This window comes from Penicillium odoratum (assembly GCF_028828045.1).
Source record: "Penicillium odoratum strain IBT 22623 chromosome Unknown utg000005l_segment0_segment0, whole genome shotgun sequence".
NCBI lineage: Eukaryota > Fungi > Ascomycota > Eurotiomycetes > Eurotiales > Aspergillaceae > Penicillium > Penicillium odoratum.
Window position 1 is genome coordinate 5124163 of NW_026643147.1, and position 25314 is coordinate 5149476.

At 46.4% G+C, this 25314-nt stretch overlaps 9 protein-coding genes across 9 annotated transcripts; 4 read left to right on the top strand and 5 right to left on the bottom strand.

The window, feature by feature from the left end:
• Positions 1 to 205: 205 nt before the first annotated feature.
• N7520_007469 (flavin reductase family protein) lies at positions 206 to 1243 on the top strand (the record flags this gene model as incomplete). The annotated part of the gene is made up of 2 exons (XM_057141403.1): positions 206 to 246; positions 307 to 1243. The coding sequence occupies 2 exons, from the start codon at positions 206 to 208 to the stop codon at positions 1241 to 1243; spliced, it is 978 nt and encodes a 325-aa protein (XP_056995409.1).
• A 159-nt stretch (positions 1244 to 1402) lies between these two features.
• N7520_007470 (uncharacterized protein) lies at positions 1403 to 3334 on the bottom strand (the record flags this gene model as incomplete). Its single annotated transcript, XM_057141404.1, has 1 exon — positions 1403 to 3334. One exon carries the CDS (start codon positions 3332 to 3334, stop codon positions 1403 to 1405), a length of 1932 nt encoding a protein of 643 aa, XP_056995410.1.
• Positions 3335 to 4728: 1394 nt separating this feature from the next.
• On the top strand, positions 4729 to 4923 carry N7520_007471 (uncharacterized protein; the record flags this gene model as incomplete). The annotated part of the gene is made up of 1 exon (XM_057141405.1): positions 4729 to 4923. The coding sequence occupies one exon, from the start codon at positions 4729 to 4731 to the stop codon at positions 4921 to 4923; it is 195 nt and encodes a 64-aa protein (XP_056995411.1).
• A 784-nt stretch (positions 4924 to 5707) lies between these two features.
• N7520_007472 (uncharacterized protein) lies at positions 5708 to 9696 on the bottom strand (the record flags this gene model as incomplete). Its single annotated transcript, XM_057141406.1, has 3 exons — positions 5708 to 7727; positions 7779 to 8632; positions 8728 to 9696. The coding sequence occupies 3 exons, from the start codon at positions 9694 to 9696 to the stop codon at positions 5708 to 5710; spliced, it is 3843 nt and encodes a 1280-aa protein (XP_056995412.1).
• Positions 9697 to 11639: 1943 nt separating this feature from the next.
• Positions 11640 to 15255, bottom strand: N7520_007473 (uncharacterized protein; the record flags this gene model as incomplete). Its single annotated transcript, XM_057141407.1, has 3 exons — positions 11640 to 12329; positions 12383 to 15126; positions 15177 to 15255. 3 exons carry the CDS (start codon positions 15253 to 15255, stop codon positions 11640 to 11642), a joined length of 3513 nt encoding a protein of 1170 aa, XP_056995413.1.
• A 372-nt stretch (positions 15256 to 15627) lies between these two features.
• Positions 15628 to 18473, top strand: N7520_007474 (uncharacterized protein; the record flags this gene model as incomplete). The annotated part of the gene is made up of 2 exons (XM_057141408.1): positions 15628 to 15792; positions 15855 to 18473. The coding sequence occupies 2 exons, from the start codon at positions 15628 to 15630 to the stop codon at positions 18471 to 18473; spliced, it is 2784 nt and encodes a 927-aa protein (XP_056995414.1).
• A 1043-nt stretch (positions 18474 to 19516) lies between these two features.
• On the top strand, positions 19517 to 20172 carry N7520_007475 (3CxxC-type zinc finger protein; the record flags this gene model as incomplete). Its single annotated transcript, XM_057141409.1, has 2 exons — positions 19517 to 20016; positions 20058 to 20172. 2 exons carry the CDS (start codon positions 19517 to 19519, stop codon positions 20170 to 20172), a joined length of 615 nt encoding a protein of 204 aa, XP_056995415.1.
• A 943-nt stretch (positions 20173 to 21115) lies between these two features.
• On the bottom strand, positions 21116 to 21625 carry N7520_007476 (uncharacterized protein; the record flags this gene model as incomplete). Its single annotated transcript, XM_057141410.1, has 2 exons — positions 21116 to 21471; positions 21538 to 21625. The coding sequence occupies 2 exons, from the start codon at positions 21623 to 21625 to the stop codon at positions 21116 to 21118; spliced, it is 444 nt and encodes a 147-aa protein (XP_056995416.1).
• A 2884-nt stretch (positions 21626 to 24509) lies between these two features.
• On the bottom strand, positions 24510 to 25043 carry N7520_007477 (uncharacterized protein; the record flags this gene model as incomplete). Its single annotated transcript, XM_057141411.1, has 2 exons — positions 24510 to 24906; positions 25027 to 25043. 2 exons carry the CDS (start codon positions 25041 to 25043, stop codon positions 24510 to 24512), a joined length of 414 nt encoding a protein of 137 aa, XP_056995417.1.
• Positions 25044 to 25314: the final 271 nt, after the last annotated feature.

The window sequence follows — 25314 nt, forward strand, 5'->3', positions numbered from 1 at the left end:
ATACTTTATCCTTGAAAGCTTGTAGGAGCGGTGGTGCTCGGAGAGTAGAGCCGATTATCGGAACCCCTGACCGACGCTTAGAAATCGGCCAACCGGGCCTGTGTATTGTGGGGCTACCGGGCCGGGCACTTTTAAAGTCACGATCTGAGATTTATAGAACAGTCTACTATGGACGTTACATGTTCACGGTATTTACCAACATAAAATGTATCACTCAGGAAGGATTGCGCGTCTTTTATCCAGACCGTAAGAGCCAAAGTCAAAATCAAAATTCATCATGTTCTAATGCCGAACTAGATCATTCAGGCACACTCAGAGCCCTAAAAATACAGAACTAAAAACGACATTTGTTCGGCTGAAATCATCTGTCACTGCTGCTGCACAAAAAGAATATAAGATTATTCAAGATGTGGACAACTTTGTCGACGTCGAATCCAAGCGCCCAGACTTCGACCACAAAAAACCCATCGAAGTCACAAAATCACCATATCCAAACTGGAAATACGGCGACGGAGTTCCAGATAACGGCGCAAGCATCGCACAAAAGCATCATGAAATTGACCCATATTCACCAACTCGCCCAATGATCAACAACTACCGTCTCCTGGTATCTGGAATTGCGCCTCGACCAGTTGTATTCATCAGTACAGTGAATAACGCCGGTCAGAAGAATCTTTCACCATTCAGCTACTTCCAGATCATTGATCATGACCCACCTATGTTTATTGTGGGGTTTTCCTCTCGACCTGGACGTGCTAAGGATACGTATCAAAATCTCAAGGAAACGGGAGAGTGTGTTATAAACACCGTCTCTGAGAATATGATCGAAGCTGTGAATGCTAGTTCCATCGATGCGCCTTATGGTGTTTCCGAGTGGGAAGTTTCGGGGCTTCATGAGGCTCCTTCTTCGACTGTGAAACCTTCGCGGGTTGCGGAGTCAGTGTTTTGTGTTGAAGGAAAGGTTATTGATATCAAAGAGTTTGCCGATCATCAACGACCTGGAATGAGTATCGCTGCTACTGTTTTGATTAAGGCTACTCGATTTTGGGTTAAGGAGGGGACAGCCGACGTGGACTATAGCCATATTGATCTGGATAAGCTGCGACCTGTTGCTCAGCTTGGTGGGGTTTCATATGGTCGTGTCGTGTCTACTTTTGAGAGGCCGCGAAGCAAGTGGGATGTTGAAGTTCCGAAGAGCGAATTATTAATAGGTTTGGATAATGCAAAGCCTGATTTTGCATAGCTTCAGCTATCATCTTGCTCATGTCAATTTCCCTTTCTATGTCTTGTCTAGGAAGTCGATAGCTAAAAATGTACCCATCTTCTCACAATTGACTCTATTTTGCTGAGTTTTTCCAAATATGATTGATAAGTTTGCCGAAGTTATTGCTAACTCATACGTTCAAACGGCTTCTACCTCCAAAGGGAGGCTGGTCCAGCCTGATGTCCAATTGGTCCCCTTAGGCATCAACGGCCAGATATCATACAGAATCTGTTGAAATATCTTGGGGATAAAATGTCGCCGTCTCTCACGTGCTACCTTCCCAATCTCTTCAATGGTCGGAGACCCCGAGCTGCTATTACATTTTGTGACCAAGTATGACCGAGGAAAACATTCAAGTAGACGGGCTTCCACCTTCGGGAGAGCAGGGGATCCAAATGGCATAACACGAAGATAACGCAAACGGCGGGAGATTTGATTGGCGTTGATCAGGTTCCAGATCCCGAGAGTAAGTTTCTCGTCGATAGCCGCATTCACGAACATTTCACGAAGAGGTTGTTCCTCTGCCCCTTCTTTTGGTCGGGCATAGTTGAGGTCAAGAACCAGGGTGTGAAGACTCGAAAATCCTCCAAGAGCTTTATATGCTTCGCATTCTGCTTGATTGCCCGCTGACCGTTCTATTTGGAGACGCAACTCTTCTAGATAAGGACAGGACTGCGCCAGCAATCGGATATTATAAGCATCAAATGTGGGATATTTGAATCCTTGGTCTTTTGAGGGAGGCATGATCCTGACCCGTCGCTTTAATGAGGTATCGATGACGAGTCCCTTCAAGGACGGACCATGGTGCTCGACAATTCGCTGCACGCTTCTCACGTTGCGAATGAAATGAAGACGAAGATATTTCAATGGTCGGAAAGCACATACGGCAGTGATTGCATCCTCGTGATCTGCGTCAAGGTCCTGGCTAGTCCATCCTGAGGGCTCAAAGCCGATAAAGAGACGTTCGAGATTGGGAAAGAGCTTCCCAATCTGTGCCAGATTGGCTGGGTCATGGTATTTATCGATGGAGAGTGTCCGCAGACCGGAAATGTCGATAGCAGCCGCTAATTTAAGAATGACCCCTTCCGATGGTCCATATGATGGGATCGATATTGATTCTAGTGTGGAGACTCGTGTGAGTGGGTGGACGTTGACCAGGTTTTTCCATTGCTTCTCCAGCTTAGCGATTGGAAACTTGATGTCTGAAGACTGAACTGCCAAGACAAGATGCCTTAGGCCAGGAGCACTAGCAACAAAAGGCAGAATGCGGTCTCCATATTCCAGTCCGGTCCAATTGGCGTTGTGGTAGATATTACGGTAGGGTCGGGGAGTTTGCATAGCGAGGGTATGAAGACCTGGTAGTTGAAGGACATCGATGTCAAAGAATTCCTCCTTCTGACTTGTCATCTCATCGATTAAATCCTCCTCCCATAGCTCCCCATCATATATATCATTGTGATTGATTGTTTCAGGGTCATTCAGCCGGTCAGTTTCTGGAACTGCACTGCTCGCTACATCCTGGGCGTATGTGATATCCAGCTTGCAATTTGGATGATTGTGAAAAAGAGCATTGCTCAAGCCAACTGTGAACTGATTCTCTGTGAGAAAATTGAATTGCTCCAAGTGGTGAAATTTTGGAAGGAGAGACTCAATCGGTTCCCATTTACTTGGCCCATGAAGGCTGGCCAAGTCCGCAATCGAACCTGTCAGACGGGGGTCCAAAAAGGTGTATCTGCGGGCCTGGAACTTGTCACATAGCAGGTTCGTCACCCAAGACTTTAAATTGGGCGTTTTAAGACATATTATGTAAATTCTGCGAGCGTATTTGAGGAACCGACATCCTCGACCATCATCTGCCAGCTCAGAAACAGCGTTCTGCAGGCTTTCCTTATCGTGAAATATGATAGAGAGAGAGCTGTAGATAAATGGGATTGCTGCCTCGTAGCATATACGGCTGGTCTGGCTGAATGACGCTAGGTCTGTACGCGGGCCATGAGAATCATCTCTGAGCTGGTGTTCATTAGTTTTGCGGCTGGTAATAAGACAGGCGGCAGGGCGGGCGAGCGACATACATAGAAACATATTTGTTCCAACAATTCCAATGGCAGTGAATTCATTGTTTAATTCCTAGGCCGAAGAAAATAATGTGAAGAGAGGGACTGGGGGCAGTTGAGATATCATTGAGATGGTACGAAGGTAAGGGTAAAGACGGGGGAGTGCACACAGGAACGTGGTATGATGGAAAACACTGAGAGTCAAAGTCTATGAGTGCCTCATAGACTCCCGGCCAAAAAAAAAAAAAAGAAAAGAAATTACATGTACCAGGGCTAGTCGTTATTTAGCGCTTGCAGGACCCTTTCACTAACCCGATCAGGGGCCTACCCGTGCCTTTGTGATCAATACTTTTGTCCAAAAATATTTGAACGCACCTAGTAGTTGTAATATATCAGATTGTGCTGAAGAATTATGATAGTATATCGAAAAAGATATGATAAATAAACATGGTACGGCCTACCTGACTCGAAGCCTGTATAAGGGAGGTCTCAAAATTATTCTTAGGCCAGATACTGTGTTAAATAGCAAAATATCTGGAGTGTACCCCTAACAATTATCAATTTTTGGCTTTTAACCTTGCGTCCAGCATGGTATAAAGCAATGCATATGCATCGTGACGACACCAGTGACTGTTGTCCTACCCAAACTGCAGATTCCTGGAGGCCTAGAGATCCAGGCGACTATTGACACCTCACATTGACAACATGTGCACCCTTCGAAGCATGTGGTTTCGCACGCCAATATTGACTCCTGACATTTTGAATTTTTTTAGTACCGAAATTGTCGACAACAGTCTTTCTTGTGTGATGAGTATCGTGTTCGAATCATTGAACGGGAATGGGCTGTTGTTGAGATGAATGATTCTTTTGAAAAATTGGAGCTAAGATCTCGTATCTTGATCTAAATTCATGGTTTGCATCAGATTCTTCTCTGCCTCCAGCCTCGTGTACTGGCCATTTCAACGGTTCATTTGTATGTTACACTTACGGGACCTAAAAACTTCGATACGTACTAGTAGGATCAGCCGGCTGTCTGCATGCTCTACTGTGACTTGTACTTCGCAGGCCTGTGAATCGTCTCTCCGGCAGCTTACCTTCCTTCAATTACCTCAAGATTAAAGATCCGTCTCTATGGTCTATTTCAAAGGCTCCGCTACTTCGTTATGTTAAGGAATGTTGATAATCAAGAAGAACTTCTCCTTCCATCACCTTAGATTTCCTATAAGGTATGCTCATCGAAAATCCATGGCACCTGATATCAGCCTATAGCTAGTTAACTATGTTATAGATTATTGATGACTAAGGCATCTACGAAGAACCGTAAGTTGGTTAAATGTCCCTCACACCTCGATAGCTATGCAATCATCCGTCTTCACCTCCCTTCTGTATCTCTTGTGCTTATTGCCCGACATGGTCGAAGGCCTTACCCGATATCAAAGCGCACTTCCAAGCGACGCCACTGTCGCTCACGATAGGCAATCCCTCAACGATCTGGCCATGACCAATCCGAAAACAATTCTTCACCCCGAGAATGGAGGCTACTACCTCAAAGCCACGACGAAGAGGCCATTGCCATCGCTGGTGACGACCTATGCAAGGAGCTAGACGCTGCTTTTGCTAGGATCAATGCTAGAATTGCTGCCGGTGCTCTTAGTTACGGCTCTGGTGCCGAAGATGAAGATTCTGAATCTCTCAGTGGGGCAGATGTTACAGTCGATAGCGGAAACGGGCTTCTACCCTTCCCTAGGCGCAACTGCCAAGTAACTAATGCGTAAAATTATGCAATACACATCAATAAATTTACGATCGTCTGAGGTATCGTTTGGTGTCAAACAGTAGAACTACGGTACTCAGTTTACTGTACGAATCATTCTCTTTCCTCTTGGTATGGAGTACGCTTCGGTGCTGGATAGCACACATCACTGCATCCCCTAGCTTATTGGCTATAGCTCTATTCTACGAATAATCTATATAAATCGACTGTTCGCAATGTGTACCGTTTGTATAGGATTGTGGGAGTTATGTTCATAATCATCATTCTTTGAAGATTTACGCAGGACGACGTCGATGTAATATCATTCTTTTCACCGAGGAACGTGGGGCCAGGGTTTGCAATTCCAGACCACTTTTTTAACCTATTCGAATAATCGGTTGCAGAAACTTCGGTGCCGAGACGGATGATATATCAATGATTGTTTATACTCGGAATACTGAGACTTAAACCCGAGGTGAACATTCTGGAGTATTCCTAGCCGGAGACCGGTAAGCTGCCTACTGGTCCGGGCATATTACACCAATTCATTAACAGTCTATACTGGGCCAGCATAGCCAACGTTGCAAAAGTTCAGTCCCTAAGCTCCCTCAGATTGGAAATACAAGCCGGCGCGTTTCAATCTTCATCATTGAGCTCCTGGTCTCCTTCATCCAGGTCTAGCTCCGACTCCGATGGCTCCATGTCAGTCTCTGAGGACACATCATGAAGCTCAGAAAGTTTTGCTTCCACCAACCTAAGAACAAAACGATTATCACATCTTAGAGCCAGCTCATAAACTGTTTCACCCTTGTTGCAAGACCTAACATCTGCACCCCCCTGGATCAATGACTTGACCACTTTTTCATGACCTTCTCGTATAGCCCACCGCAGTGCTGTCCACCCATCTGGGTCTTGTGCTTCAATATCTAGTGCGCGATCAAGGAGAAAATCTACTACAGAATGCATGCCATGCTTGGATGCGTGTATAAGATCTGAAGTTTCCAGTCCTTCAGGGTCGGGACTGAATCCCCTATCAAGAAGAGATCTCGCGATTCCTCCGTGCCCTCTCTGGATAGCAAGTGAAAGCGATCTTGGCTCAGGATTTGCACCTGCTTCGAGAAGGAGCTTCACGATACCTTCATGCCCTCTCTGCATAGCAAGTGAAAGCGATCGCGGCTCAGGATTTGCACCTGCTTCGAGAAGAAGCTTCACGATAGCTTCATGTCCTCCTGAACCAGCGTTTTGGAGTGGTGGGAGTTCATCACCAGCTGCTAACTGAGGATCTGCACCTGCATCGAGAAGGAGCTTCACGGTAGCTTCATGCCCGCTCTGGATAGCAATTGAAAGCAATTTTGGCTCAGGATCTGCACCTGCTTCGAGAAAGAGCTTCACGATTCCTTCGTACCCTCCCCGAATAGCAAGTGAAAGCGATGTTGGCTCAGGTGTTCCACCTGCATTGAGAAGAATCTCTGTGATATCTTCATAGCCCAGCTCGCTAGCCGTCGAAATCAAGTCAGTCAATCTTCTAGAATCAGGTTTCACGCCTTCATTGAAGAGAATTATGACTATGTCCTGTTCTCCATTTTGAACAGCTCTTTCAAGCAATTTCAAGCCACAGCTTTCCAATAAATCTTTGGGTCCTTTAGCAATAAAGAGCTTCAAGAAATCTTTGGCCCCACCCTCCACTGCAACAAGCATGGTGTTTTCATCGATTGTAGCTCCTTGGTCAAGAAGTAGCTTTATGACATTTCTCCATCCCCATCTTGCAGCTGTGCTCAGAGCCATGGTTAAAGCTGTAGGATGCCCAATCACCTCCGACAAACTCACTTCCGGCAAAGCTTCAGTAGAAATGTTCGACAATTTGGATATGGATTTGGCTAATCCAAAGTGAGCTGCAACCTGTAAACTAAATAAAATAATATCATGCGAACCCATGGTGCTGAGGCAACTTCTCAGGGCCCAACAATAGGTAGAATCTGGCTTTAGTCTCTGGAGAAAGTTCAGTATCAACTGATCCTCTTCGATCGCGGTGTTTCGGGCATGGTAACCCCAGAATGCTGTAGCATATCGACAAAGTGGAGTCCCAAGGAACTTGTCCATTAATTCACGCGCCTCGTTAACAGTACCGGTAGGAAGAATAGGACTGTCAAAGAATCCAAATCTGTCAAAGGACAGGTATGTGACACATACTCTGGCGATTTCAATGTGAGCATCAGGAAACCAGACACTCGAAGTACGGTCAAGATACTCCTGTGTGGTGTAGTGAGCCAAGCGAACAACATGGCTTTTCTGGTCAAGAACTACCAGACCAGAACATAAAGACACCAGAGCTTCAATACTGGCGATTCTATCTTCATCAAGCGTCCTTGTGCCAGGCTCGACCGCAAGAGCGTATTGAAGATCCGAGGGACTTAAGGGGCTTTTTGCGCATGTTATCCACGACAGAACTCTGAGGGCAAGATCACTCCGTTGTTCTGTTTGACTCATTATTCGACTCATTGCCTCCTTGTATGCATCGTCAAGAGCCCTTGCTCTTGTGACATCTCCATCATTTGAATCTGTAAGCAACGTGTCAAGTTCATCAAGCATATGCTTGGCGTCGCTGATCGTTATCAGATCGGCCAATCGATTGGCATAGAGTTCAGCGAGGAGAAACCTAGGCCAGGTCAGCTCCAATCATATCCCGCAAATTTACATATCAACTTACATTCCATTGGCAACTTCTAAGATCTTTCTTACAATATCTGCCCTCAGGACTTCGTTCCCCTTGATTGGCTGATCTGTAAACGCGGTCACTCTTTGGTCCAGGTAGCTTCGAATGTCTTCTTCTCCAGCAGAAATTTCAGATCTAAGACTTGATCCAAATAGACCTTCGATATTTCCATTGTGGCGTGAAGTCGCAAGAAGGCTGATATTCACACCATATTTGGCTTGCAATGAGAAAATTATGTGCAGAAATCTTTGAAGACTATCATTGGTTTGACACTCATCCAAGGCATCAATCACAATGTTGACCCTAGAAAGCGAAGTCACGACAGCTTGAAACACATCTATCAGCTCATTAACAGAGGGTCGACTCTTGTATCTCTGGTGATATTCATAGAGCTCTATCACACGCGAAAAATTTGGGTGCAGTCGCGCAAGCTGTTTTAAAAGGCTTGCAATCAAAATCCACGGTTTCAGTAGGTGTTGTTGCTTGAAGTCGCAATATATGTACGCGGTGCCAACAGAAGTATCTGTATGGAAGTGTCTCTGGAGAAAGGAAATCACAAGGGACACAATAACCGTCTTTCCTGCGCCTGGAATTCCGGTGCAAAGGAGCGTCTGATTCTGATGTGGATCCTTGAGCCAGCACTGAAATTCATCGGACTTTAAAAACCACTTCCCAGTTCCCTCTGTTCGTCGCTGAACAAGGTCATTATGCTTGGAGAGAAGATCGTCTGTGGCAAGCCATTGAAGAATGTCATCATATTTAATCGTGATCTGGGTCTGACGTATGTCGGATATGCCGGAGAGAGCGCTCTTTGTCATAGCCTGGACCTCATTTACTAGAATAATAACCTGTTAAGGATTGGGCAAAAAATAAGGGCATTGGATTACTGACATGTTTCCGAAACCTTTCTGCATGCATCCACTACCAAGATTTCTCGTGATACATGGCTAAGAGGAACGTATCCCAGCAGATCTTTGGCATAGGCTGCAGCTGCTAGGGCCGCATACCCCTGCCATTGCTTGTTCTTGTGCGAGTCGGCATAATCACATACACCGCGGATGACAATGCAGGGAAAGTCCAACATAAGACCAGCCGCCTCCATCTCGAAGCACAATGCCCCTGTCTCTAAACGAAGTTGTTCTCTTGTCCGCCCGTGCTTGATGACCTTATTACCAGAAGCAATGATACCATAGTGGGGCTGTGGATCACTATCCTCGCGTTCGCCTCTTGTCTCTTCCCATTCTGCTGGACATCCATCACAGCTGCTCGCATTTGGGATGTGATCATGTTCCGTCTGAAACAGTCGATCCGACTTTGCGTTAGGCCGGCCAAAATTTCGCCGAGTTCGAGCATTCCTTTCGATTGCGTTTTGGATATATTCCAGATAGCGGGGATCGTCCGTCAGCCCACTAGCTCTCATCGTGCTAACTGCGGTCAATAGTGCCTTCGGGGGGCTATTCAATGAGCCAGTTCGTTCCAATCCACCGCCTTCAATGATCTTTCCTATATCATATTGTACCACTCCACCACAAGTGCCTTCGGGGAAGCTAATCACGATATCGCCGAGACGAATATCATGAGTAGCTGAAGGAACTCCACCTCCGATACCGACCATTAGTCCGATTCTGAGTGACTGGGAGAAGGTTCGAAGCATGTTGATTGCGACCGTAGTGGCTGAGGTGGTTCCGTATTGGCCTCCAGGCAGGCAGGCGATAACGACGTGGTGTTTGCCGATTCGGCCTATTGTGTAGGTATTTGAGTCTGCCGCGTCTTGCTCCTCGAGAATACCGAATTTCTCATCTAGCATTTCGGCTGCAGCTGCAGCCTCAATTGGAAGGGCACATATCCAGCCGATCTGGAAGGCATCTCGTGGAGGATGGGCCATGCCGAGGGTCGAGCGTAGTTCTGCCATAAAAATGGCTCATCGAAGATGAACTTGAGAATACCAGCAAAAATTGATGTGCATGGCAGACAAAGCCCCGCCGCCAGCAGAAGAAGTTCAGCCTGACTTAGGACCAGCATAGCGCGGCAATAGAGCTAACGCTATTAGAGAAAGCGATCAGCCTGCAGCTTGGGGAGCCGCACGTGACGATGGGGTCCATGAACGACTTAGTTGTGGAGATTGGTGCTGGTAGGAGAAATCACTATCTGGGCGGTTTTCAGGGCTAACAGAGCTCATCACGGATGGCGTCTGGCAAAATTCATATCCTGGAGTCGGCGCAAAGAGCGAGGATTGATCGGGTTGATCATTCTGAGTGGTGAATGGGCTACGGCTCATATTTTCACGGCTATCACGGGCATTGTCGTTAAAATTATTATTCATAAACAGAATCTTTAGGGCATTATCCGAAGATAGCAATGCTGGATTCCAGGCGTTCTCTTATCTTAGATCTAATCGGTGGTGACTGTGCCCTGCGAGATGCAATGAGCATGAAGCAGAGTCGCTCCACCGAAACTTAATCGACTCGACACGGTGTTAGCCTTGTTTCCATTATGATCTTCCGTGTTCCACGGGATATCACGGAGCTGATTGACCACTATTCCCGATTTGGAACAGATATCATATCGCTAGCGTTGAAGGCCCTCACAAATCTGCGCCTTTTTGCCGATGAAATATCATATTACAACCAAAGAAAATATTCCAATATTTCGGTACACGAGATTCCAAGGATGCAATGACATTGGTTACTAGGCATTGTATCGTGGGTTTTTGTGATGATGCTTTTGGCCACGGAATGATGCATGGACGCGTATCATAACGGTGCTGCAGTCAACAAGCCGAGGGCTGCTTGGTGGTTTTTGGTAGCTTATCGTTCTGTATGACCGCAATAGTATGCGTTATACAACGCCTAAGCAAACTCCACACCTAGGGAACAGTTTCCTAGTATTAAGTATGTACAGTAACCTGAATACTGTAGGTCTGCTGCCTAATACCAAAAAGATACCTGAGACGGTCATCACTATGTTGATGGGGGCAAATAATTTTTCTTACTGGTTCCTTGGCAGTGGGGCCTGGGGAAAAGACAAGTGAGTGGTAGGGTCGAAGCCGTTTTCGCTGTCGACTGTACTAAGAGGATGTTATATGTTATAAGGTTTTATGTATGGGCTTCCAGGAGACACAGCATACACAGATGGACATGTACAGTAGATCAGTGATAGTTGCCCTTTCGGCTCAGCCGCCGGGCGTTAATGAATTGTTTGTTTGTTTGTTTGTACTAAGAGGAACGTGGACCTTAAAACCCATGCAGCCACCCCCGTTGCTTTCACAGTGTTCACTTTCGGATCTTCACTAGTTGCTGGGTATGCACTACACGGAGAAAATTCATCTAAAGTGATTATGCTGAGATGTTTGAGATCACGTTGGAGCGAGAGCCTAGATTTAGTAATGGTGAAGGGTTGATTACCCATCCAGTTTGAAAGGGCTACAGATGCTTTCTTGCTGTCTCTTCTCTCGTCAGCTTAGTTCTTCTAGTAAAATACCCATCCTTGCACGGTCAACCTGCTTCGTCACAATGATACTTCGGTGTTCAAAATAGTGACTTGCTTGATATCCTGCCATTTAAAGATGGACTTTGGTCTGAAACTGTGAAAGCAAGCGGTCAAGGGCATACACGTAAGGACAGGCACTTAAAAATTGATCCCTTTACCTCTCCTGGAGGACAAAGGGCAAGCACTACGAGAAGTAGTAGGGTACATGGATGACACGATTATTCAACCACTCAATCACTAGTTCTGAAGTAATTGGGAATTTACATTCAATACCTAGGTATTGCTAGAATTCATTTGGAATGTTCTTTAATTCATATAGTCTTGTCGTAACTTAGATCATGAGATGTGGTCGCTACAGATAGAAATCTATATCCCAGCCGAGCGCTCATGATCCCCGTCATTGGCAACCTGCACTGCAGGTTGCACATGGAAATAACCCATCTGGAACAAAGCCTGCTGCCAATCGGACTTGCCAGTACCTTGAACACTGAAATAATTGGTGTCTTCCGGAAACCATCTTTCCCTCCGAGTAAAGGCCTTGTCACTTCCTTCAAGCGCGGCTCGGCTAGCACGGGTTGTTCGCGCACGAACTTCTCCTTGTCCTTGCTCCTGAGCCCACACTGCGTGAAGGTTATCACGGTATACTTTTAAACGGCAGTCAAATACCATTATGCCACGGATATATGGCGCAAGATCCTCGGTGATTGTGGAAAGGCCATGTTCGAATGAAGGTGCTAGGCGACCTGTTGATGTGTTGTGGCGGGCCCGCATTATGGGTCCAAAAACTTTCTGAAACCCAGGCTTGGTAGATGGGTAAATCTGTCGTCTTGCCGCTAACTGGCCCCAACCGTTGGAAATTCGAGTTGTGTAGACCGATTCAATATCGTCATCAGTGGGACGGAAAGTACGTGAGATCAATGCGGCAGATGTCATGCTAATATTCTCACTCAATGAGGAATATTCAGGTAATAAATCGGATTGAAGTAGAGGGTGAGCGTCGACGTAGTTTGATCGATGCGATTCGAGCATTGGAGGAGAGCTGACATCAAGAATATCCTGCAACAAAAATTAGCTTATTTCGAGATACAATTTATGCTAACAAAACTTACTTTGGCCACGTCGAAAGGACATCCAGAGCAAAGAATATCAAGGGAGCTTCTCATCTCCGAGTATTCCGCTTCATGACTTAGCAACTCAAGTTGCTCTAGCTTAGACTTGGAGGCAAATTCGTCAGAAGACAACAGCTCCGCGTGATTAAACCCACTGACATCTTCTAGCTCTTGTAAGTTGAGTCGCCACCAATGAGACGAATTTCGTAGAGCCTCAGTCTCCCGTTCCAGAGGAGATTCAGTGAGAAAGAGATCTCGATTGAACCAACCCATGTAGGATTCGTAAGTGTTAAGACTCAGCACTCGAAGGCGATCGCCATCTTTGTCAACGTTTTTCTCTGGTGGCCAGAATGGCAGTATCCAGTCAAGTCCCGCCTTTTCACTACCAACGCCAATCTGACACCAGAAATTGAGATCCATGAGCGCCCGTCGGATATCATGGCCAGCTCCATTGTAAAGCTTGCTCACGGAATCCCTCTTCAGAGCATGTCCCTCATTGGCAGCGACGAGAAGCAGATAGTCGAGGACAAGGTCTGGAGGTGGTCTCTGGTAGCGTAATATGGCGTGCAGTGACATGTCTTGGATAGGGACGAGGCTCTCATCATTGCATGTAATGATGATTGGACGGCGAGACTGACTGATAAGGGTGAAGACTCCAGTCCAAAATTGTCTGTCTTCGTCAAAGAGAATGTCAGCTTCCTCTAGAAGAATCAAAGATTGCTTTTGTTCCCGAGGACGTTTCGAGTCATTCTCAGGATTATTGGTAGGAGTGGCTCTTTCATCAGTCGTTTGTGCTGGTTTCAAAGGATTGCCTTTGAAAAAGCCGTTCAACTTGTTTTGCTTGGGTTCGTCTGTGGCGGCATTTCGTGCCTTGACAGAGGACTCGTCGCCTTCGTTAAGAAGATGAACGAGATGGTTTTGTGTCATGTCACCAACCTTCTCGAGCATGTCTCTGGCACTTCGGCGAGTACCAGGGTTGATCTCAAATACCTCAAAGTCAAGCTCTTTGGCAACCGCATATACTGAGGCGGTTTTGCCACACCCAGATGGGCCACTCAAAAGGATGGCGTTGACTAGCTGTCCCTTGTCAGCGCCATGCTGGGAGCAAAGACCCATATCTCCAGATCGCACGACAGTCCGTTGGGCGGAAACAGTCACATCGCCAGCCAACTCATCATCCGAGCCAGGGAGATTGTCCATTTCCGATGCCTCCTCTTCGCTAGAGACAATGAATCCATCAAGCTTTTCTGCTTTTTGGCGCTTCTTCTTTTTATTTTCGCGTTTTGTCTTTGACTTTTTGCTTTCTTGGGAAGTTTTTCCTGTGTCGACCGCTGTGATCTTGAGATGGCGAAGCCAATCTCGTAGCACTTGGGGCTCACGTCCAACCTGCAAAACGTCTTCGGCTGATTTTGGTGCATATTTTTGTGACCAGAGATGAGTTTCGTATTTTCCGGAGTCAAATGCGGAAAATGAGTTCAGCAAGTTGGACCGAAGTTTGGATATAGACGGTGAAACCGCCGTGGGGCGTTGGTTGGGAAGAGACCAAGACATTTGGCTGTCAATCGCCCTTTGCAGAACTTTCCCGCTCGCGTTATATCGACCTGGAAGTCGTAGGGTAGGACGATGATCGGGATTCTCGCTTAAACTCTTCTGCGCGGATTTTCGTGCCAGTGCAGTACTCACAAGAAGGGCATTTTCATCATCCTTGACTCCAATGCTTGGTAATTTGGCTTTCTTGTAATCATTTTGGCAATAATTGGGTGCGAAAATCGAGATATTTGAGAGTGGTGTGGTATATTTAATGTGAAAAAGATCTTGTGGAGGCCATAATGGATGTATAGGTTCCGGGAACTTGGGCTTCGGACGACCAAATGGTGAGCATGAGGCTGCAAAGCTCTTTTGTTCGCGCGTTGATGGGATGTTGGATTTAAGAGGCGCCTGGAGATCTGCTTTTGGGGTGGACTGTATAATGTTGCCGGTTTTTTTCTGAGGTGGTTTTTTCGAAAAGAATGGGTGTGTTGGCTTGTTGGCGTTGATATTGGGGGGCGCGGCAGACTTCGGTAATACTGCAGGCACCCTAAAAACGTGCTTCCCGCTCAAAATGTCATTGATCAACTGGCCAACATTCCTTTCTTGCTCCAAGGTGTACTTAATGACAACCAGTTTGCTTGGAGTTTTCCGTGGCCTACCACGCTTAGGGGCTTTCCTGGTCTGGTCGCTAGTTCCATGGGGGTTGGGGGGAGGCGAGCTTAGCAATCTTCCATTCGGGTTGAGCTTGAGAGTTTTCCGATTTAGATCATAGGTATTGTTCGTTGCTACCAGATCGGTTGAAGTTGTCACTTCACTGGTGGCTTGATTCCGAGTGCTCTCCCACCCGGGGGTCGGCAGGCCAATTGTACCGGAATTTAATGTAGGAACAGGCGGTCCTACTGACGCTGGTATGTCCTTCCCTAGCCATCCAGAGAGGCCAGCCTGAAGAGAGGCCTCTTGCTCTGCCATTTTTGTCTTGTCGATCTTTCTTCGCTTTCTCCGACCGGCGTTGGGATCGTCCTCCGGGCTTGGAGAACTTGGATCTTGTCGTTCCTTCGAAGAATTCGATAGGTTGGAAGAGGTTGGCAGCTTGCCCTGTCGCTCTCCTTCGGGCTGCTGACTTGGAACTGAAGCCAGAGTGAGTTGGTCGGAGCTCATTTCAACTGGATTGCTTGAGACATTGGGCACGATAGGTTTCTCTGGTACTGTAAACTCTACTGTCATGTTAGCTAATCATCTAGTGAGACCATTCAGGACAACATACCTTGCTGGAAGAACGGGTGGATTCCCTGCCGCTCGCCTTGTCCCATGGCTAACGGTAGATTGGATACTGCCGTATCCATGTGAGAGAATCAGTTGTGCATTGAAGGGGAAGACAAAGAGCGAGGTTTATATAAGTGAACACAATCAGTGCCAACGATACTCAGCCCTCCGAGGCCAATAAAGGGGACATCAAACCTCGATAGTCTTTATCATAGGTTATCAAGGCACTTTAACACGCTCGACGCGAAAGGCGCGTCGACGGAGATTATGTCAGCCGTACTATTTCACTTTTGCACTAGTCTAGATTTAGGCTAGACATGTGGGCCCGGTCCGTAGTTAACCCGAAAATTTTTCAGATTTCCTCGTTGGGGTAGACGGATGCTCTCACTGAACAGGACCTGAAGGGACAGGAAACTAAGCCGTTCTTGCAATTGTCGAGGTTTTCTTTCGCCATGGACTTGCAGTCTCCATCTGTGCTGGCTCAATTGCCCCGCCCTCTCCATGCCTCTTCGGGCAAAACTCGCATTGGAGATGTCTACAGCCTCGCTGATGCCAAAAAGCGCAAACGCTATGAAGTTGCTGTTGCGGTCGACGGTGAAGCCATCAACATCTATAATGTATAGTTCTCTGCTTTTGTTGCGCCCCTGAGATACATGGGCTAATACCTTGCCTCCTTTAGGTCCAAACCCCCAAGCTCGTGACCTCGTACGCTGTTCCGCCGCAGTCGACATTCTCTTGCCGCCCATGCTCTGTTCGTCGGAAAATTTCGCAAAAGTCGGTAGTAAAAAGACAGACATACGCTGCCGCGATTAAGCCAGAGCATCAGATCAAGTGCTTTGTGGAAGAAATTAGCAACGGATCAAGTGCGCCAGCAATCTCTTCTTCAACAGCCACCATCACCGATTCCCGCAGTCCAACAACTTTCGTCGGTATCGTTCCTATCAGTGGAGATGATGAGAGCGAATTCGACCCTTTCGATGTTCTAGCAGTTCATGAAGATGGCCGTGTGCGCAGATTGTCATCCGATTTGAAGACCCAGCGTTGGAGTATCCAGCACAGTGAAATTACCAAAATATCTTCCACCCATGTTGTTCACACTTGCTTCTTGATCGATCTTGAAGATGCGAGGAAGTCACTGTTCAAGAGACGTCAGGACTTGGCGGCACTCGCCCTGGGAGACCAAGCCGCAGATGGAACAAATGAGCCTTCCATCCTGCTCGTTGTCTCGCACCCCAAGAATGCTGAACGGTTTGCGCTGCAGGATGTGAATGTTCAGATGTTCTCAGTACCTGCTAAGTCAGCATCCCAAGAGGAAAGCCAACGTCTTCGTCACCTCCAAAACATACAGGTACCCGGTCCGAGCGGAATCGACAAAGTCAACAGCAATGGCCTGCAGTGGAACTTCCACGCAGGATCAGCAGGCCTACACCTCTCCTTTGACAAGGGTTTCATCAACACTGACTTGTCGCAATACGCTCCGTCGGTGACCTCACAATTCATTCTTGACGATGAGAAGTTCTCTTCGGTGATGCGCGTTTCTCCCCAATGTGTCATCGGTGCCAGCGATTCCTTGGTCGCACTTTACGATACTCAATACCAATCTGTGCAGCGAAGCATTGCTGCTGGGGAGGTTTTGTCTGGAACAGGTCCCAATGCACCCATCGCCTTCATCAGCTATTTCGCGAAGCTTGGGATTGCAGTGGCCTCGAAAGGAAACACCCTTATCGGTTTCGACTTGACTTCTCTTCACAGCCACTCCGGACCTTCACTCAAGCGATCCCGCGATGGCCTTCTCATTGATGCCATCGGACGCGGCATTGGTGCATCTGCTGCGCAGTGGGATCTGGCGTCCAAGAAACACCGGTCTGAGAACATGACTTCGCTTCACCTTACTTCACCCGAGCAGGCTGAGAAATGGAATCAGTTGACAAAAACAGTGAATGAAGCAACTACATCCAAAAACTCCAATCTCTTCGATAAAGCCGTCCAGGCTTACTTCAGCTCTCCTGATACGCCAACGACCCTACCTTCCCGGGGCCATTACGTTAACCCCGAATCAACTCTTTTCCTGTTGTCTAAGATCTTCACAGTTGAAAACTCAGTGTCTGAAGGCGATGTTACATCATCTTCGTCATCCCAGCTGCGTATTGTGCTTTGGCCCCGTATCACTTGTGCCTGGTTGATTTCCTTGGGTCATCTATCTGCCGATAATGTCGAGATTGCACTTCGACGTTCCTTGAAGCCCCGCATCCTGCAGCCGCTGTCCACTGGATCGTTTGTCCAGGCTCTCATCGATTCCGATCCGTCATTGAAGAATGTCAACCATGTCATTAGTGGTCCATCTGCCCTTTCTACCGAAGAATTGGCTCACGCATTGAAGTACTTTTTGATTGAGGCGCGTCAACGCTCTGGTGCACTGGAGGAGACTACCCGAGCTATCACCAACGGCGATGTTGCCACACCCACGCAGGAGCTTACACGCCAGTTGGGAGACGAAACAGCCACTGTCAAGGCAGTCTTCAAGGGGTTGAATACTACCCTCCAAAAGATTCACGCCCACCCTCTTTCATCAGTCACAAAAGCCCTTCGCTCTAACTTGTCGCGGCAAGAACTTATCTCGATGATTCACCACCTTCGTCTTTCTCTCGCCACGGGTGGTTACATGTCTCGGTTCTCCGAGAACCCTCCTACTCCCATCACTCTTGACCAGATCACACCCTCTCTTTCCCTTCAAACCATCAGTGATATGCTCACATCCTCGGTTGATGCTGTCGGTCCCTCCGGCTGGATTTCTGCTCTTCCCTCTGTCAACGACCTTGACGATGAAACAGACTCAAACATTGCTTCCGCCACCCGTGAGATGGAACTCATCTCCGATATGCGATCTGAGATCTCTGCTACCCTGGGTGGTGTGGAAGAAGCAACCTACTTGAAGGGTATCCTTCGCGAATACCTGCGATTCGCCGACCAAGCAGTAACCCCGAAATCTGCTGGTGGAAATGCTATTGCGAAGATTGAGAACGAACCTACCCCTGGCCCGTCTCATCTTGTCCGTCATGAAAAGATCAACGGCGCTGACCTCCTGGTGTTCGCTCGTCCAGGCGAAGGAGAGGATGGTTATGATGGTGATGCTAGTGGAAAGATGCTGCCGCTATCTATGAAGCCCGCCTCAACCGATGTGTCTCGGACCAAGATCAAGAAGTCCACAGGTGAAAGCAAGGCCCGCAGTAATCGTGAGATTGGTTACATGCGTCGCAAGGAAGTCGGCAAGTACTCCTTCGAGAGGCTTCTGGTTTAATAAGTGATTTGCGGTGGACATAGCCGTGAACTTTGCCTCTCATGTTTCATAATGTATCAACCATTACGCATTAAGTATAAAAGGAGTTCAAAATCGAGGTCAATAATTTTCTTTCACTTCCTGGCAATTTTACATATTTCTACGAGGCTTTCTGGTGCAAGCAAGGTTGTGAGAAATCTACAAATGACCTTGATATCGTCCATGAGAACCAGCTCAGAACTATTGTATACATCTGATCCAAATTTCTGCTAGGTTTCAACTTTGAAGTCGAGCCTTTTAGTACCATGGGATCCTATTGAAATTCCGACTTCAAAGGGTTACAACATTAAGAGCTGATTCAGGGCTACTTGAAGCATCACACTCAAGACAGTTCATGCTCTTTCTAGTTTAAATTATCAAGAAGTGTGAGATCAAAGAGTAGGGATATTTACTATTTACCTTTGGCTGCCATAAGAAGAGCGTCACAGAAGATCTGATTTGTTTTGGTCCGGTAATACTCCAACTCTTCAGCTTAGTTACAGTGCTTCCCGAAACTGGTGTCACCACTTACACTTTTCGATTGTTTCTCAAACCCTCGTCTTCAAGACAGAATAGTATATGTTGAGAGTGATTCCAGAACATCCCTGTCAGTGGGCCCTGTATTGTTTTTTGCGGAGTAATCTTAACGAGGAGCGTAAATTGTAATTTGATACAACCGACAAGATGCCCCAATTTGGAAGGCGCCCCTCGGTGCGGGCAGATCTCAAAATCAAAATCAACCATGAGTGGTCATACTAAGATGGCGCTCAAGCATGAATGTATATACAACATGTCCACGCGTCTTGTTACACCATATGGTACATATCTACCAATCAACTCGTGCCGTGGCAGCGATGCGTTGTCCTCGAGAGATAGAACTACTACTTTGAGCGGGGTAGCCTTTCTCCCAGGAATTTGTTCGTAAGCCCATCCAAGCCCATATTTCGATCATATTTAGAGTTCGCAGCGCAAGTTTTTGACAACACTAACAATCTAAAATTCTACAATCGGCACCCAGATCCAAAATGCCACGCAAGGGACGCAAAGCTGCGAAATTGTGGTCGCTCCACCCAAAGCTTCATGAAGACGTAGCACGGTTATTGAATGAAGAAGGGCTTCAAATAGACTTCTTTGACGCCGATGATGAGCAAACCAACATTAGGGAGAGGGACACAAACGTTATGGGTCGATTTATATGCCAAAACAACGGATGTTACTCCAGCGGTTGGTCGAGCAAAAAAGTCGCGATTACAATTCGCATGTACTCCGAACAGCGATATAATGCACGAGTGTATCACCAGCGGTGCAGAAATTGCAGAGCAGTTGGTAGGCTAGTCCTGGATATCGGGTGCTACGCGGAAAGAGTGACATACTGGCTCAAAAAATGGAATGGAGTTGAGGTACAGCGGCCCAGTATCTCTGGCCAGAGCAGAGGACCGCACGATAGTGAATTGTGCGAAGGGTGTAAAGTTGGTCATTGTCCCAACTCAAATGAAGACTCGGATTTAGCATTGGTGCTGGCGAGGTAAGTTTGGTACCAAGAGTTCTTATACAGTAACCAATAAGTATAGATTGTCTATCTGAGCGCTGCGCTACAAGGCATCCCATTCTTGGTATGCAGGCTATCCTCGATCTGGAAATCCTTGGGCCAACTATCCAGTCCGAGTGGGCGCAGCTTTGAGATTGACACACCAGGGTCGAAACTGCAAAAAAATTGATCACCAACCTGGTGTTACTCCTTGATGCCTGGTTCTGTGGTGTATGCCGCTCAGCAAGAAATTGGGCTAACATATTTACGACAATGTTTTTTTTTCTCTTTTCTTTTTCCTTCGAGTCATCTTCTGATCATGTATGGAGTAGTAAGATGCGGCAAGCGCTTTCATTTTCTCTCTCACCGATAGTTCAAATTGCCGCTTAACCCTTTGCCCAGACACACTTGACTTCGTCCAATGTCGCAATCTTATCGTATCTTGCTCGAGCGTCTGGTTGTAGTTACTTGAAAACAGAATTTTTCCAACGGATGCCTACTAAGACTGTAGGGTGTCTCAGTGCTCTTTCGGATAGAACAGAGCCTTGTCGGTGCAGTTTGACGTGCTTTGGTCGAGGATGACAAATGGCTCGCTATCAGCAGTAAGCGATGTATTGCTTCGGGGAATGGTTCTTGATTTTCAAGATATTATATCCTATATTCATCTAAGCAAAATCTTGGGATACTTGCTGTACACCATCGTAATAACATGCCCGACCAAGTACCGTGATCGCCACCCTAAGATACCATTGCTCCCATGGATGATTCTCTTGTCGGTGGAAACCATAAAAGCACGACATCACCCATGGAACGATTGTCAAAAGTGCTGAAATGAGGTCTCCTAAATTCCTCAAGAATGAAAGTTTGGTTGCGGCGTAATCTCGATCTCCGTGGAACATACTCCCACTTGATCTCAAATTCTAATTATTGCTTGCTTCAGAGTTCCTAACGCGAATTTGTTCACCGATGCTTATCTACAGTGACGAAGCCTCGACTCTTGTTTGGCTTTATTAGTTATTCTCAGATAAGCCATTATTCCGTGGTTAAATCCTTGCCTGAAGCACAAGCACTGGTTTAAGAACGACTTTTCTCGGATTTAAACAACCTCCAACTGAATATACGCACAAGCAACTTCATCGCTACCACTATTCCCAACAAGCTTCCATCTCGTGTTGGTTTCTCCATCAGGAAGTCTGTTGTCAACCTCATAGGTGTACTTCATACTCCATTCGCTGGATGCCTGCACGGGACATTCAATGCTAGTCCCACAAACAGCTTCATCCAGAATTGGAACCCATTGACCTAACAGGACGTCCATACTGAGGTTGACTTGGTCAACTTCTTGATTGCTCGTTCCCGTCATGACAATGTCCACTGATGTTCCCTTAGTGAAGGTACAAGGTTCTTTATCACAGGGCGTGATGTTGATAGATTTCAACTGATTTGCTTCATCTATAACGACATAGAGTTAGTGTGTGATATTTCTCTTCTCATGTACTGCATTTCAGAGCCACTTACGACAAGGAGAATATGATTTATCCGTGAGCTGGATTGCTTGCGACAGGCTCACAAGTACTGCCGCAACGAGTGAATAAGTGGCTTTCATCTTGAGGGTTGGTTGGAAGTAAATCACCAATGGTGGGATTGATCACGATGATTATAATCCTTCAGAGGTCCTGCGGGGTCGCGCTCTTTTTAAATCATTACGGCCTTCCATCACAGTAATTTTAGCAACGTAATTAACATCCTATAGGCGTGTAGATCTTTCCTAATTTTTAGATTTAAATTAGCGCGATGATTTCAAGGGGCCATAAGGATTTGCATAGCTTAGCTAGTTAGCGCATTAGACCCTAGGTAATATGCGAGACGTGTAAACAAAGACCTCTAGTACGATTGGATAGAGGAAAATCTTGTAGAAATTTGATTGGCTGTCGGAGAACCTCGGTGACCACTTGAGTCCGATGATCGACATCGCCGCAAACCAATAATCTCGTGATTGGGTTCACTAGATCCCTACTCTTGGCAAATGACCTCTTAGTTGCAGGAGTTCAAATCTCCCTTCAATATTATAAAATACCATTTATAGTGAGATACTGAGATTTTCCGAAGCTAGTTTGATTTCGTTATGTGGGCCCTTATTTTGGAGCAGGCGGCAATGACGGAAGATCTGCATGATGAGCAAGCAGACATGTCTATGCAGATCATTAGAAAGAAAGGTAGGCGACATGATTACTAGCACTGATGCTGCGGACTAACTAGTTAACGTTAGTTATTTAGTTACTGACTCGACGCTGACTAAATCAGAGGAGCATTTTCCAATCTCCATGAATCAACATTTGACTTATCTACCAGAGCATACATAGTCTCGAATAGTCTCGAATAAGCGTCGATCTCAGAAGCTCTGAAATCTTGCAGGTTAATGCGTGATTAGCGTCATAACAAACAGAGATCACCCGTATTCTTCAGTATGTCAGCTGATGTAATTACACCTTGCTTCCAAGGCTTGTAGAGGTGGCGGTGTACCGGTCGAGCATATAATTAGATACATTGCTGTGTTTTACATTGTTACTTCATCCCCTCTACCTCTTTCAAATTGTTTCCCTCTTGAGAAGACGAACTTCCTCACCACACTCGGCTGCGTTGCGATTTGCCTTTAGTCGACATTGTCAAATTTCGCCGCGGAACAGACGTGTGGAACTGTCAAGTGGTTCAAGCCAGAGAAGGGAATTGGCTTTATTACGCCGGAGAACTACGGGCATGAAATTTTTGTCCACTATTCGGCACTCATGGTATGACCCGGTGCAAGACAAGAATTCCATTGTCCACACGCTAAACTTTGTTACACTGTAAAACGGTGGCTTCGGTTCGCTTCATGAGGGCGAACATGTCTGCTATCACGTTTTTCAAGGCCCTAAGGGGCCAAGTGCTCAGGACATTTACGTGGCACCTCAGGAGGAATAGAAAATCGAGGAGATTGAGCAATTCAACATATACACTTTCACTTGAGTCACGTCAGTGAAGAGCATCGAACCGCTGGCGTATCATATCAGTTCTTTTCTCCCGCATACCACAGGCGCAGTAATGATTTACTAGAAGCTTTCCGCTGCACTTTCGTGCGGCGCCTACTTCAAAATGTTAGGTGTTAGACCACACCTCCTACAGTCTCCTACTCAGTCTCCTGCTTTGTCTCCTACTCGGTGTCCTACTCGGTATTCTATCCACTATTCTACCTTCTTTCATCGGTACTAATCAAATGGTCAAAGGGCTCTCCAAATACATAAATATTGGAATAGAAAAGAAAGAAGAGAAAAGAGAAGTGAAGAAAAACGAAGTGAAAGAAGCAGAAGAGAGCAAAAGTCTGTTGGAGATTCGAACGTATGTCCAAAAAGTCTACAGTGTACTACCTAAGTAATAGAGGAGAAGACAGTAAAGTGAACCAAACATCGACTCTTAGCCGGAATTATTGTGCTCGGGTCCTCCATTATCCCGCTTTCTTTTTCGAAACCATTCCAGTGATATATTCAACCTTCAAAGTTCTTTTACTACTGCTATCAAGAAATATTGTATATTTCTATATAAGGCATATATATTGAGAACGAGATAAATAAAGCCTGTCTATCTAGACTACGCAGTCCACCCGGTATTTATGGACATGTTTATGTGCTCATTCATAACAAAGATGGATTGTGGTCCCTTTATGGAGAGTCGCCTCTACTTTATTCCTCTTGTAAGATATTCACTATGAATTGGCTCACATCTTATCGAACCTCGCTGCAAACTTAGTTAGCGCGGTCGTCTCCAAGGTTGTTCTGCACATTTGGCGTATCATAGATCTTTTCCAGAAGCGGTTCCAATTTCTCGATAGTTTCCCAAAGAGGGACACCGCAATTCATAAACGCAGAATTTCTGCCAAGTGGGTAGCTAGCGGCTAATGTCCACCTTTAGCTTCTTCTTTCGTTGTACAGCTGCGCCGATTTTTGAATAGCCTGCTACATCATTCCACTCTTCCGGGTCCCGAGGAAGCTCAGCATTGCTAAAAATCCAATCGTCTTCATGGTTTGACAGGTAACATCTGGTTTTCAAGGCCCTGTAGACGATTGGAGGCCCCGTCATGTTGCCCAGGCGCAATGCTGGTCGGCACCGAACTGCACAGGGCCGAGGAACAATCGGTCAGCATGTCACTCAGATTTCGATTTCGAAACAATACGGCCATGATATGTACCTGTATTGGCGAGTGACTGATATATCCAAACGCCTTTCTTGGATTCGATGATAAGGGAACGAGAGGACATGTGCTAGCATAGCTTTGTCATTCTCGAAATTCCACGCCGCAGGGATGTACTTGAAGACACGCTGGCGTTTATCCGTACTTTTGAATTTTGTTCATTGACATGCATTTGGTACTTGGCGCCCAGGTACAGTCGGTGTGTGGTTTCGTTATGTAGGAGCCGGCTGCATCCTAGGATATCGAGGATACTACCAGTTTGGGCCTATGCGTTGATAGCGACACCGATGTCTTGGAACAGGGAGTCCCAAGTCATGTAGCGAGTTTCGACTGGAAACTTCGCAAAGTGACCAAGTTTGAATAAGGACCGCTTGTTGTCACGGTTCACTGGTGGGTTTACCTCCATGAGCTCGAGGTGACCTCGTGCATTCTCTAGAAGCTCGCCGCCATGATCGTCTCTTGCATCTTGCAGTGGCTTTCTGTCGACATTACTTTGTGCAATTTCTTTTCCTTCGGTGCGTCTCTTCCCCTGAAGCAGGAAGCTTGGCGTCTTGGTTCCATGGCTTTCTGGGGATGTTGATTTATGCATTCTCTGTTTCCATTCGGATGTCTCTTTCCCCAAAGCAGGGAATCTTCGCGTCTGGATTCCAAGGTTCCTGATTCTAGGTGGTCACATTATCAGGTCGTGAAATTCAAGGCGGTATTGCGAAGGTAGAGAGGAGGTAGAGTGTAGAGGGAAAGACAGGGAAGATATAAAGCTCTCTAGATGAATTTCATCTTACGTATCCGGCTCATTCATTGGGCATTTGAGTTAGACAGGTACCACTTGAGTATCCTTGGAAGTAAAAGGACATGAGAAGTGATGTCTGATATCAGAGAGGGAAGCGAGTGAATATCAAAGCTTCAAGGGCTCAACATTGAAGTGTTGGAACCTCGAACATACTCAGGCGCAAAGTAGGGAAATAGAGAGAAGTTATCATAAATAATTCAGATATTCAATATAAAAATAACTATGAGTTGACGTGTTGACCATGTGAGGGCCTTAGCTGATGTCAACAAAACTTCCGTTA